General features: G+C 39.3%; 1 protein-coding gene across 4 annotated transcripts in view; it reads left to right on the top strand.

Annotated features, from left to right (window-relative positions):
- The window catches only part of fam49al (family with sequence similarity 49 member A, like), a 36,452-nt gene extending 25,131 nt beyond the window's left edge, over positions 1–11,321 (top strand). For all 4 annotated transcript variants that reach the window (XM_067425193.1, XM_067425194.1, XM_067425191.1 and 1 more), the window contains 8 exons: positions 495–600; positions 3,002–3,138; positions 4,455–4,532; positions 5,734–5,850; positions 5,971–6,050; positions 6,167–6,293; positions 9,341–9,411; positions 9,503–11,321. In XM_067425193.1, the coding sequence (XP_067281294.1) occupies positions 495–600; positions 3,002–3,138; positions 4,455–4,532; positions 5,734–5,850; positions 5,971–6,050; positions 6,167–6,293; positions 9,341–9,411; positions 9,503–9,566 (780 nt within the window). In that variant the 3' untranslated portion in view covers positions 9,567–11,321. The remainder of the gene's footprint in view (positions 1–494; positions 601–3,001; positions 3,139–4,454; positions 4,533–5,733; positions 5,851–5,970; positions 6,051–6,166; positions 6,294–9,340; positions 9,412–9,502) is intronic.
- The last annotated feature ends 2,627 nt before the right edge of the window (positions 11,322–13,948 follow it).

Below are 13,948 nucleotides of genomic sequence, written 5' to 3'. Positions count from 1 at the left end.
TAGTGGTGTTACTTTACTTATCAAAAATTTAAATAATAATAATTAATAATTAAGCACATAGGCATCATAAAGCATTAGTTTAAAGGGTTAGTTCACCCAAAAATTTGGTTATCACTTACTCACCCTCAAGTTATTCCAAATCCAAGGTTTCTTTCTTCTGTTGAACCCAAAAGATGCTATTTTAAATAATGTTGACCAGACAGTTGACAGTAGCCATTGAAACTCGTACAGGTTTAGAACAACTTGAGAGTGAAGGATTACCAAATTTTCATTTTTGGGTGACTAACCCTTTAAGCATGCTGGTGGTTTGAATCATTCTGGCTCATAAACAGCAGATGAGCAGGAGTTATTCAGCGGTGAATGTTTCACATTGCTTAGCAAACCCTACGGTCTAGAATGTACATTCATTAAAAGTGTACAAATGGCCTTGTTAGTTTAGTCAGTGTAAATGAATTTTCTGTAAATGAAGTGTTCTTGTTCGTCCTTCTCTCTAGGCGATTCAGAACCCCAATGACCTCCAGTTGCAGGAGAAAGCCTGGAATGCAGTCTGCCCTCTTGTGGCCAAGCTCAAGAGATTCTATGAATTTTCTCTCAGGCTAGGTAAGTGGGTGGCCATTTTTTTTCCAGTTGTCTTTTTTTATAGTCATGTAATGGGCCTTGCGTGCACGAGTCATTCAATGCGCTGACCGCGCGTACCAAGAGTGGTGCAAGCATCCGTTTCTGTCCTCCTCTGCAGCTGACCTCGTAAAGAGTTGGCATGGCAACCGTAGCAGGAGAGCGTATAGGAGGCTGTTTCTATCTCCCATGCGCGCTGACAATTCAGTAAACTCTGTTTGCAATCGTCGATCAGCTGCCTCTTTTTTCACAGCACTGCTGACTAGTGAGAAACGCAGATTTCTGGCCAAACAGATAACATGCAGATAAGCTTTCCCTGTCGCGCTATGGCCTCGCAGTGACTCATGAGAAAAAGAGGCTCCACCCTCTTCAACACGTCCTGCGATCCGCAATATCTGGTCCCCGGCTAATAGAGTCAGGTTTCTCTGTAGGCCTCCAGATAAAACATATCAGCTCCTTATTTATAGTAGGGCTGCTGCATATTTCATGAGAGGAAAGGATAGCTCCTCTGGAGACATGCTTAGGCATACTAATGCCATTCAGAGATGGCTTCACTCTGATGGTGTAGCTGTACGTCTTTTATTCACTAAACAGGAAACAAACACTAAGAGCTTTACACTGGTAAGCAGTACAGCACAGACCGACAGCACAAATGCACTCTCATTGGATAACATTAATGCAGTGATAATACTGATGATACTGCATTAACACTGCTTACGACATCTCTCTCTGGAATACTTGATTCTGATAAATCAATAATGCACCACAGAGTGGTCAAATTGCTTCCATTCAAAAGTTTGGGGTCAGTAAAAAATGTTTCATGTATTTAAAAGAAACCAATTATGCTCAACAAGGCTGCATGCACTCGGTCGAAAATGTAGGAATCATTCTAATATGCTGATTTGCATTTTGCGGTTCAAACGGATCATTCAGAGCCTCTCCAAAACTGCAGCTCTTGTGAGGTGTTCCCGGGCTGCAGTGGTCAGTATTATAAAAAGTGGCCCAAGGAAGTAAAGGTGGTGAACCGGTGACAGGGTCATGGGCGGCCCAAGGCTCAGTGATGCACATGGGGAGCAAAGGCTGGCTTGTGTGGTCCAAACAAACAGATGAGCTACTGTAGCTCAAATTGCTCAAGAAGTTAATGCTGGTTCTGATAGAAAGGTGTCAGAATACACAGTGCATTGCAGTTTGTTGTGTATGGGTCTGCATATATGCAGACCAGTCAAAGTGGACCACGGAGCAATGGAAGAAGGTGGCCTCGTCTGATAAATCTGTGTGCTCGGATGGCTGTGTGTGTGTGCATCTCTTACCTGGGGAACACATGGCACCAAGATGCACTATAGGAAGAAGGCAAGCCGGCGGAGGCAGTGTGATGCTTTGGACAATGTTCTGCTGGGAAATCTTTGGTGCTGCCATCCATGTGGATGTTACTTTGACACGTACCACCTACCTAAGCGTTGTTGCAGACCATGAACACTCTTTCATGGAAACGGTATTCCCTGGTGTCTGTGGCCTCTTTCAGCCGATTATGTGCCCTGCCACAAAGCAAACATGGTTTAGGAATGGTTTGAGGAGCACAACAACGAGTTCGAGGTGTTGACTTAACCTCCAATTTCCCCAGATCTCAATCCAGTCGAGCATCTGTGGGATGTGCTGAACAAACAAGTCCGATCCATGGAGGCTCGCCCTCTTCGCAACTTACAGGACTTAAAGTGTCTGCTGCTAACATAATGGTACCAGATACCATAGCACACCTTCAGGGGTCAAGTGGAGTCCATGTCTTGATGGGTCAGGGCTGTTTTTGGTAGAAAAAGGGCCAACAAAACATCATGCCTAACAAGTGTGTGTATTAACTTGAGAGCACTAATTTAAATAAATTAATATTTCACATCCATGTATTTGTGAATTTGGTAAGACACTATTTAGTACATGGAGTTGTGTACAGGGTGTAATTTTATTACTTATTAATACATTAGAGTTTGGTTGAAATGAACTGGAGTTTTAAAAGCAAGCAGCATTTATGATCATGGTCTGCAGTTTGGAGTCATTAATGCTTGCATCAGCTGCGACTTCCAACATTCTTCAGTATCTAGGCAACACTGAAAGCATTACAGGTTCTTACGATAAATTGCAGCAATTACAAAAATACAAAAGAGAGGGAGTAGAGGTAAATACAATGATAACTGTTGTGCTGGTAACCATGGAGACAAAATACATTGCAGTGCTGTGCTATTAATACATTATCCTTGTATGCTGTACGGATTACCAATTTGATTACAGGTCAGAGGTAACCTTGACCACAACAGTATTCGTTGTAATCTTTTTTTTTTTTTTAAAGAGACAAAAGAAATTGCTGTGCAAATCTGTAATCAATCTCTCTTTGCAGAGAACGCCCTGCGCAGTCTATTGGAGGCTCTAACTAGCCCACCATACGCTCCCATGCAGCATCTGGAGAGAGAGCAGGCCCTCGCCAAACAGTTTGCAGAAATCCTGCACTTCACTCTCAGCTTTGATGAGCTTAAGGTGAGAGCGTCTCACACATTACTCACTTTTATTTCCTGTGCTAAAATATATAGCCCTGCACTCAGTCTAGCCTCTTCACACTGATGTTCTCTGAGAGTCACGGCAAGCAAAATGTCTAGATGACAACACTATTAGCTGGTCTGTCTCTAAAGTGCACCCTTGAGATTGGACATATAAGAAATAATTATATACAGAGTGACGCATTGTTTTCTGTCACCTCTTGAAGTATGCACTTATTGAACCAAGGCTCAGTACATCTATGAATTGGCTGGAAAGTACATTCTAGGGCTTTTCACACTGAGCACGGGCCATCATCCTTCTAAACCCCGCTTTTAACCCCACATAAAGGAGCGTTTCACAAAAGCAGGTTAGCAGGTTAACATGTACAGTGTGAAACGATATGGTGTAGGAATGTTAGGACTAGGTGCTTAGCAACTGACAACCACAACCAATCGCATGCCTTATACACCCATATCGAAAACACAATTTTGTGTAAAAGCAAAAGCTGTTGTGTTTATTTTAAAAACATGTATGCTTCTAATAAGTAACTACACAAGACGTTTGGGATGTGAGTGTGTGTACTTTATGTTGTAGAGCAACACATCCAAGTATCGTCAACTTAGGTTGATCACAGATCTTATTTTACTCAGTTGAAAATCCCCTTTATAAAAACCCATTGGGAAATAGCTTATTAAATAGCCGACTGTGGCGGTCATGCTGAATTAATTCACATTGAATCATCCATCCATTTTCCAAACCGCTGGTCCAATGTGGGTGCAGTGTAATATACATCATATAAATTCCTTTTTAATTGATTGTTTCATTAAGGTTTATACAAGCTAGTTTCCATGACAGAGAATGGAGCTGCCAGTTTGCTATTTCTAAAGATTGTTAATCAGCAAGCACAAACTTTGCAAAAGCAGCAGCCCTTCCAGTGCACTCAATGGCCGAATTCATTCACTCCTTGCAGTAGATGAATGAGGGTATAGGGGGCGATTTCAAACAGCTTCGATTCTACAGCAGGTTGCGTGCTGCATCTGTTAAAACAATGACGCTGACACCGCAAATATGCAAATAAGACCATTAACTCAAGGATTTGGGAATATAATGTCAGTTTATAGCTAAATACCCAGGATTAATGAATTAACCCCAGGTAAAGTATGAGCAGTGTGAAACGTGAAGCAAGATAACCCAGGACTCCGTTTACCAGGGGTTTAGAATGACCCAGGGTTAAACATTTCAAGTGTGAAAAGCCCTTCTGTTTGTCTGAGAAATAATATGGACTGAAAATGTTTTGATCTAAATCCTGCCTCTAGATGACAAATCCAGCCATACAGAATGACTTTAGCTACTATAGGAGGACCATCAGCAGGAATCGTCTGAACAACCAGCAGGTAAGATCAATGATTGCTGAAATCGACATTAGCCTACTAAAAGTGTTCACTCTGCCACTTATTAGCAGTGACAAAGGAGCTCATACGTTTTCAATGAAAACGACAAATCAAAATGAAAAATATTGCAGAACACCACACTCTTAGAAGAAACGGTTCAATATAGAACCAAAAAATGTTCTGTCAGCGCTACGTATTTGGAACCACTAAAATGTTCTCTGCAAAAAAATGCTTTTCTTACTTAGTATTGTAGCGTTCTCAGGCAATAACGAGACGTGCTAGTGAAAAGGGGTGTTTTTTGGGCTGTTGTAGGCCACAACCCACGCCGTACACACCCCGACTTGAACAGAGAACCGCACTTGAAACAGCGAGGCACTCCTCTGCCCCCTTTTTCCCCCAAAAACCCCTAGGGGGTGGAGCCTCTTCGCATATTTAACCGGAACCTCCAATAACAGGTAATGAAGTTAATGATAACAGTCCACAACACCAAAATGAAGTGTCACAAACATTAAACTCATTGTCCGCATTTTACAGTATTTTTGTCTTGTTTCTAGTCCAAACATCTAAAAATTCTTAAAACGAAGCATTGACTAGACAAGCAAAAGTAATTGTCTTATTTTGGGGGGGAAATAACTCAAAATGAAGAGAGTTTTTGCTTAAAATAAGTAAAATAATCTGCCATTGGGGTAAACAAAATAATCTTAATTCAAACAGAAAACAACATTTTAAGCAAAAACTCCCTTAATTTTGAGTTATTTTTTCCCAAAACAAGACAATCATTTTACTTGTGTAGTAATTGTTTCTTAATGCAAGAATTTTTAGGGATTTAGACTAGAAACAAGACAAAAATACAAAAAAATGCGTTTTTGTAGTGTTCTATATAGAACCCCTTTTAAGTACCAAAAGGGTTCTTTTTCTTGTCATTATAGAACATTTTTACCATAAAAGGTTCTTTGGAGTATACTTAGCTATACTTCTATATAGAACCTTTTATGGGTTCCAAATACGTAGCGTCGATAGAACCTTTTCTTCTAAGAGTGAACATGCAACGAACAGTTGACCAGTCCCTACAAGTAAACATTTGAGAATTTTATAAATGTAAAGAGTACATTTGCATGTGGAGATTGGCTAATGTGTTACTTAAAAAAAGAAGCTTTTAAATGCAACAAAACATCCGAAGTAACATTTTCCGTTTGCATTACAGTTAGAAGCTGAGAATGAAGTAAATAATGAAATGGCCAATCGGATGTCGCTCTTTTACGCTGAAGCCACACCCATGCTCAAAACCCTGAGCAATGCCACGACTAAGTTTGTGTCGGAGGTGGGTAATGATTTCACTGGATCTCCTATAAATGCTTTGTAAATTGTGTACATGGAGAAAACAGACATGTTCTCGCCCTCTAGTGGCTCTTACTGGTGTTGATTGCCATTCATGTTGCAGAACAAGACTTTGCCAATCGAGGACACCACAGATTGCCTGAGCACCATGGCCTGCGTGTGCCGTGTCATGTTGGAGACTCCGTAAGTTCATCTGATTCATTGTCTTCTCAATAAAAGATTGCAATTATTTGAGTATTTGTCAGTTATGCAGAATAGGTTCAATTTAGTTTAAAGTGATCTCTTTTTCCTGTGTTAAGGGAGTACCGGTGCCGTTTCACTAACACAGACACCATGCTGTTCTGCATGCGTGTGATGGTGGGCGTCATCATCCTTTATGACCATGTTCATCCAGTGGGTGCCTTTGCCAAGACCTCCAAGATTGATGTAAGACCAACTTGATATTTTCAGATACAGGATTTGGGCACCCTAAAAATATATCAGTGTCATTGCATCATATATTAAAATATCAAACCAAGTGTCATTTTTTTAAGAGACAAAAAATACACTTTCCACAGTTAAAAAAAGGTATCTGGCTGGATGTCATATGTTAGTAGATCATATTCACAGTTAATGTGAACTATTTCGGTGAGTTAGTTTATGGTCATTGCAAAAATTGCCCGGATAAGCATAATTGGTTTGCAGATGCCATTTTGTTTGTGTCTAATGCAGGGAAATTCATACATTTCAGTGTGGCTAAAATGTCTAGAGGCAGATTCAACTGTTGTATATTTTGAGAAAATTATATAATTGAACTGCTCTCGTAAAAGTATACAGTAGTTCACATAAAATAATTTACTCACCCTCATGTCAGTCCAAACCTGTCTGACTTTATTTTATCTGCAGAGCATTGAAGATGATGTTATGCAGAAAATGCGCTCTTTTTCATAGAATGAAAGTAAATGGGGACTGCATAAAGCAATTTTTTTTTTATTATTTTTTTTTTTTTTTTTTTTTTATGAAGCATGGCCATAGGCGTATTCTAGCTTAGTGTGATATAATAAAATTATCATTATGTAATGAAAATCTTATCACTCTGCTGTAGGTCTGAAATCTCATATGGACCAAGTAGACATCTGTATGCCATATTTTAATATACACTATCATTAAAAGTTTGGAATAATTACGTTTTTTCTTCTTCTTATGCTTATTGACACCAAGAACGCATTTATTTGAACAAAAAACAAGTCAAAATTACAAAATATTAATACAATTTAAAATAACAGTTTTCTATTTTAATATATTTAAAAATGTAATTTATTCCCATGATGGCAAAGCTGAATTATATTAGAAAAAACCTTTCAAATTGTAAAATTACAGACTTATGCAATACTTTTGCAGTATTTTCTAAATGTTAATAAAAAATGATTGCGAAATGACAGCGTTTCCATTGACAGATGTTAAACAAACACAATAGGACTTTTGGATTAAAATATCCAAAAACCACTAGAACAATACTATTCATTTTGTTGATTTGTGTACTTACATTACCCAAATATTTCCAAGAATGTTTAAATCCAGAGAAATAAGCAATTTTAATCAGGACCTAGACGTGTCCGTAAGTCATCTATGACATCATACCCGTGTTACCCTTGATGTCTGGTTTTATTTTATAGAAATCATTGAAACACCAAAGACGCTTTAATATATTATGCAATTTATTAGACAGGTGAGCAGCTGTTTGGATACATTCATTGATAGAAAACGAATCATTGTTATATAGCTCAGCACAGTAAGTCTTATTGTTTAAATCTTGTTTTGATTTACTGCAAGTACCAATATTTTACCATGCCTAATATCGATCTAGCTTACTGCAGTGCGCAACAAGTGTCTCATAGTAGCATTATAACACAACTTTCAACACAATCAAATGTATCTAATTTGAACAGAACTGCGTTACCCCCTATACACATGACCGGAAGAAGTGGAAGCGGTCGTCTGAGGGATAATAAAAGCTTTCGAACTGCTCTCGAGCCGTGTGTCGTGCTCTCCTCTTGTTAGTAATCGCTCCAGCCGCCTCGTTCCCACCCTACTTCATACTACAGTAACGTTAAGTATGGGCTAATGTATGCTTCGCGTCGGGGTCCTGATCACTCTGTCTGGGTTTATTCTGCGATAACAAACGGCTGGGTGTACATTATCCCGCTTATTACAGGGCTAACAGTTATTAGACACAAAATATTTTCTTGTGTTTAAATATTTCATTAGCTCTTACGCAAAGCTTCCACAAAGAAAAACAGTTCTAAACTGCTTAAAGCATTTATCTATTCCTGAAAAGATTTTTGTTTTTTTACCATATAGGTTCACCCATAGATTAAAATTAGCCCATGACCCTCACGTCATCCTAGGAGTATATTCTTCTTTCAGATGAATAAAATCGGAGTCATATAAAAAGCCTCCGGAAAAAGAGTTGAAAGTGCCTTCTCAATACAAGCCAAAATATGTACGGCCTTTTGAAGTGCAGAGACACTTTCAACACTTCTCCCAAAAGTTCAATACGGAATGCGATCGGACGGAATGCCTTTATTAAATCCCCGGAGCCGTGTGGAGTACGTTATTAATTTACATCTACTGTCATGAAAAAGCTTGGCTTAGCTAGGACTTTTTAAATATAACTCTGATTTTATTCATCTGAAAGAAGAATGTCATACACACCTAGGATGAGTCGAGGTGAGTAAATCATAAGTAAAATACCTTGAAGTCTTCTTCCATTGTAACCCGTGATGGTTTAGCATTTCAGCCACACGATGGCACCAGACAGTCGACGACAGCACCCGCGGAGCGACACGTTTAGCATATAAGTAGTACCGGTCAAGATAACTCGTAGGATGAGCGGTGTGTTATTCACTTTGGCAGTTGTTATCCGGGAATAACATACCACTGGAATGCGCGATTGACCAATCAGAATGAAGCACTTCACAGAGCCGTGTAATAATACATCTTTAATACAGTAGCTCATCCATGAATGTAAGTCCGTTTCCACTGGTTGTAGAGGTGAAAACACCAACTCTCATGATTCCGTGAAATCAAGGTACACCTTTGATTTGAATAAGCAACCTCTAGCGGTGAAAAATTACTTATTGTGCCCTTTATTCCAAACTTTTGACTGGTACTTTCTGCTATTCTGTGACTTAAATAAAAAGACTTGCAATATGGCACTCAGGAGGGCTACTTTTATGGCGCTTGTGTGTCATTTTTGTAGCTTGACATCCTTGGGCTTTCAATTTATGAAAATGAGCAAGCTGAATGATTGTCATATTTTGTGGTGCACCTAAATCTATTTGGATCAGCACTAAATGGGTTTATGGTTGTTCATGTATGTTTTTTTTTGGCTCTGTGGTGGGGAGTCCATGATCACAGTCAGGGGTGAGGGACAGAAAGGGGTGACCTTTCTTTTAAAGCTGTATTTTCGCATGCATGTGTGTGTCGTGCAGATGAAGGGCTGCATCAAGGTGTTGAAAGAGCAGCCTTCAAACAGCGTGGAGGGACTGTTGAATGCACTGAGGTGAGTTGGAGTAAAACATTTCACACGTGCCATTTTCTCAACTGTATGTGAAACACATGCATGACCTGAAAACGTACTCTCTTTCATCCAGGTATACAACAAGACATTTAAACGATGACAGCACCTCTAAACAAATCAGGGCTCTGCTTCAATGAGTGCAGGAGGAGAGGGAGGAACCACAGAGAAAGAGACTGTCAGAGAGCAAACGATGGTGGCTGGCAAACCTCTGAAACCTGTTTGTTTACAAGAGCAACTCGATCTCAAATTAAATAGATATTCTAGAAAAGAGACAGGAATATGAAAATAAATATATATATATATAGAGAGAGAGATTGTTGATGGATCGTCATCGTGTGTCATTTTATAAAAAAGCAGGAAAAATAGAGATATATATGTATATTAAAATTCATTAATTAAACAAAACTACCCGGTGTGGATACAAAGGTCTTTCAAAAGCATATTACACATTTAAGAATTGAGCTAACAAGCGATAGTTAAAACCACCAACAAAAACGGTTCATATTCCAAGTTACGTCAGAGTATTTTTGCACACTTGAAAAGGAATCCCACCTCACAGAAAAGACTTTAACATGGCTTGAAACTGTATAGTTCAGATCCTTTTTCATGCGTTCAGATTTGATTTGTAATGCCTTCGCCTCATTATCCTCGATGTGCTTCATCCAACGCATTCTGGGAATTGTGGGTTTCCCGATAAAACTGCAGTCCTTGGCATTTCATCTTCGGCACAAAGTCTGTTAATGGATAAAATGTAAAGATAACATACTTGAGACGCGTCTCTGCTGATATCGCCAGGAATCGAACTATAATCATTAAGCTGTATATACTCGGAAAGCACAGGATAGTTTTGTAAAGAATTGAAGCGTTTTGTTAGACTTCTTCACTAGTGCTGTACAGCAATACTCTACCACCAAGGTGCAACTGCAAACACGTACATGCCTTCATACCAATGTACGAGACGCCGCATAATGCTTACAGCTCGTCTGTGGAGTTTAAAGGCCAGTTGTACATATCATCAGACGAACAATCCTTTAAAAAGCTTGATTTCCTTCTTTGCTCTTATAAAGTTGACGTTAAAACGGAGCGAGTAAGCCATGAAACTGCAATTCAGACGCGAACACACATTCTGCCCTGTGCCATAGCTGCTTCCTGTACCACTGCGTCTCATTCACAGTCCAGACCAGGCAACATATAACAAACATCATCAGTAGAAAGCTAACAAATAAACCAAATCCCACCATTGTGAACAACACAGCGAAGTGGATTTGCTTTCCTCTGTATTCAAAAGCAAATCATTGCCAAACGAGACTGCAACATTGCCTTTTAGATAAATAGAAGTGATGCGCTGTGTGACGTTCGAGTAATTCGTTTTTATCATGAACACAATCTCCTGAGATGGAAAACTCAAAAAACAACAGGCTTGAAGGTGCAAAACACTTGACTTGGTGTAAATAAGAGGATTTTCTTGTTGAGGCCTAAACAAATGTTCAATAGAGATTCTTTGTTAGAATTACAGAATTAAAAAAAAAAAAAGGATGTGGGTTGAAAAACAAAAGAATGAATCAAAAAGATTACCGCGACAAACGCAGTGCTGTACTTTGGGTGTCTCTCGCCATTAGTCGAACTTGATTTGATCTTCTAATATGTTTTCTATATGGAGTTCTGTTGAAAAACAAAAGCTCTGTATGAATATATAGATGGCATGCTGTAAAAGTTCAGACAAGACTGTAAATATGGTGTTTTTATTCATTTTTAATTGTTCGGTGAATCTGAATTGGGTATGTGTTGTCTCTAAGAAAACCATCCATGCGTTTTGGCTTGGACCATCGGACTTGCCGTAGACATGTTCCAGATCTTCAACTTCATATCAGCGGGGAAATTCAAACAGGGCAGGGAGGAGGGTGGGGGGGTGGGGCTGTCCATTTGCTTGTTATTTTGTACATTTTGTGCAAGAAATAAACTTGTCATTTACTACATTCAACATGGCGTTTTGTTATTGACACTTGTCTTCTCGGACACTTTTTTCCTCATAAAAGGTTATTCCATCTTCAGTATCACAGGGAACAGAAATGCATTTCTAAGGTTGAATAATATCAGATATACAATGATGCTTTGAATCACACTGACTCAAGTAAATAAGTGCTCTGAGTTGCTGTCTGTGGTGCTGTTTTCTGAACACACCCACTTAATGCCAATCACTGTTAGGACTGATAATTACCAGTTAAAGGGATAGTTCACTTTAAAATGAAAATTCTTGGACAAAAAATACTATGGAAGACAATGGCTCCAGTTAAATGTTTGGTTACTGACATTCTTCAAAATATCTTCCCTTGTGTTCAGCTGAAGAAAGACATTCATACAGGTTTGAAACAACTTGAGGGTGAGTAAAGGATGACAATTTTCATTTTAAAGTGAACTATCCCTTTAAGAGAATAAATGTCCCAAATTATGAATAAAATTGTCATGTATTCACAAAACACACAGGTTTATCAGAAAGTTGGACTGCCAGCAGTACAATGGTCAGGTATGTATGCATGTATGTATATATACACAGATCAGGCATAACGTTATGACCACCCCTCTAATATTGTGTTGGCCCCTCTTTTGCTGCCAAAACAGTCTTGAGCCATCAAGGCATGGACTCCACTAGACCCCTGCAGGTGTGCCGTGGTATCTGGCACCAAGATGTTAGCAGCAGATCCTTTAAGTCCTGTTAGTTGTGAGGTTGGGCCTCCATGGATCAGACTTGTTTGTTCAGAACATCCCACAGATGCTCGATTGGATTGAGATCAGGGGAATTTGTAGGCCAAGTCAACACCTCAAGCTCGTTGTGTTCCTCAAACAATTCCCGAACCATTTGGAAACCAATATGGTTTCCATGAAAGGGTGTACATGGTCTGCAACAACGCATAGGTAGGTGGTACGTGTCAAATTTACATTTACATGGATGGCAGGACTCAAAGCTTCCAAGCAGAACATGGCCCAGAGTATCACACTGCCTCCATCGTTTGCCTTCTTCCTATTGTGCATCCTGGTGCCATGTGTTCCCCAGGTAAGTCACACACACACACACACCATCCATGTGATATAAAAGAAAACATGATTAAACAGACCATATGCAACAAACTGCGATGCACTGTGTATTCTAACACCACCTTCCAGAACCAGCATTAACTTCTTCAAAATCAAATCAACATTTATTTTTTATAGCACATTTCAAAACAACACAAGTTGGCCAAAGTGCTTTACACTCTCAACATTACTATATATATAGAGAGAGAGAGAGAGAGAGAGAGAGAGAGAGAGAGAGAGAGAGAGAGAGAGAGAGAGAGAGAGAGAGAGAGAGAGAGAGAGAGAGAGAGAGAGAGAGAGAGAGAGAGAGAGAAAATCAGGGTAGGAAAAATGCCTTTTTTTCCTTTTCTTTTTAATGACAGTATTATTTGATGCAGAAAGCATTCCAACATTATCAGTGCACCCCACAAAACAATTCATGACTCCTTTAAAGCTTGTTTTTTTAACATGCTTAAAAGTCCCACCGAACCAGAAGTAGCCAAACTGACATCAGCTGAGAAGGAACGCCATTTCCAGACCAGAAGTTACTTTTAAGATTTTGATTAAAGATTACCGCGACAAAACATTTTTTCTTTGTGTTAACTTGCATGGATTATTTGTTCACCCCAAGACCTTTAATATGTGCTTACAAAGTAAATAAGGTCAATTTTGATTTCATGAAGGCTTTAAAATAAGATCGAACCACCCCCTCTAAAAATAACTGGTTCACTATAGCCGTGATTGAAGAACCCACCACATTTCAGACCTGAATTAACAGGCGTGGTGGAATAACATCTAGGAAGTAGTAAGCTAATTTCAAGTGCTGAATAATTTTTAGCAGATAAGTGGTGTAACAGGCTCAAACATTCATCGAAACAGGAGAGGCTAAGGGATAGCAATTTAAGCTACAGTAGCTGTCTCTTTGTTTGGAACAAGCGGGCCAGCCTTTGCTCCCCACGTGAATCGATGAGCCTTGGCCACACATGACCCTGTCACCGTTTCACCACTGTTTCTTCCTTGGTCCACTTTTGATAGATACTGACCACTGCAGAACGGAAACACCCCATGAGAGCTGCAGTTTTGGAGATGCTCTGAAGATATGAACTTTTATGAAACTTATGAAGTTAGCGTATACTGAAGTTTCAAAACACATTAAGAATATATTTTCACTCAGAAAATATGAGATTCAAAAAACTAATGAGCCCCTTGGGCGAATGAGCCCTTTGTTTGTCCCGAGCAGTTAAACTGCCCACTGTTGTTCAGTAAAAAACTCCCGGTCCTTTACATTCTTTGGTTTCCAGCATCTTTTGCATATTTTAACCCTTTCACAAAAAAGTGACATGCACCATGTTTCTTTCTTGAGCATCAGTGAATGCTTTCTTCGTTTGTAATAGAACTGAGTCCCTCAGTTGTCCTCAGTGTGTAAAGACAGATGTTAGAATCATACAACCACAGCTAGAAAGGCTTT

Source organism: Pseudorasbora parva, chromosome 19 (assembly GCF_024679245.1).
Source record: "Pseudorasbora parva isolate DD20220531a chromosome 19, ASM2467924v1, whole genome shotgun sequence".
Taxonomy (NCBI): Eukaryota; Metazoa; Chordata; class Actinopteri; order Cypriniformes; family Gobionidae; genus Pseudorasbora; species Pseudorasbora parva.
The sequence above is the reverse complement of the archived record's forward strand: the minus strand, read 5'-3'. Positions and strand labels throughout refer to the sequence as shown.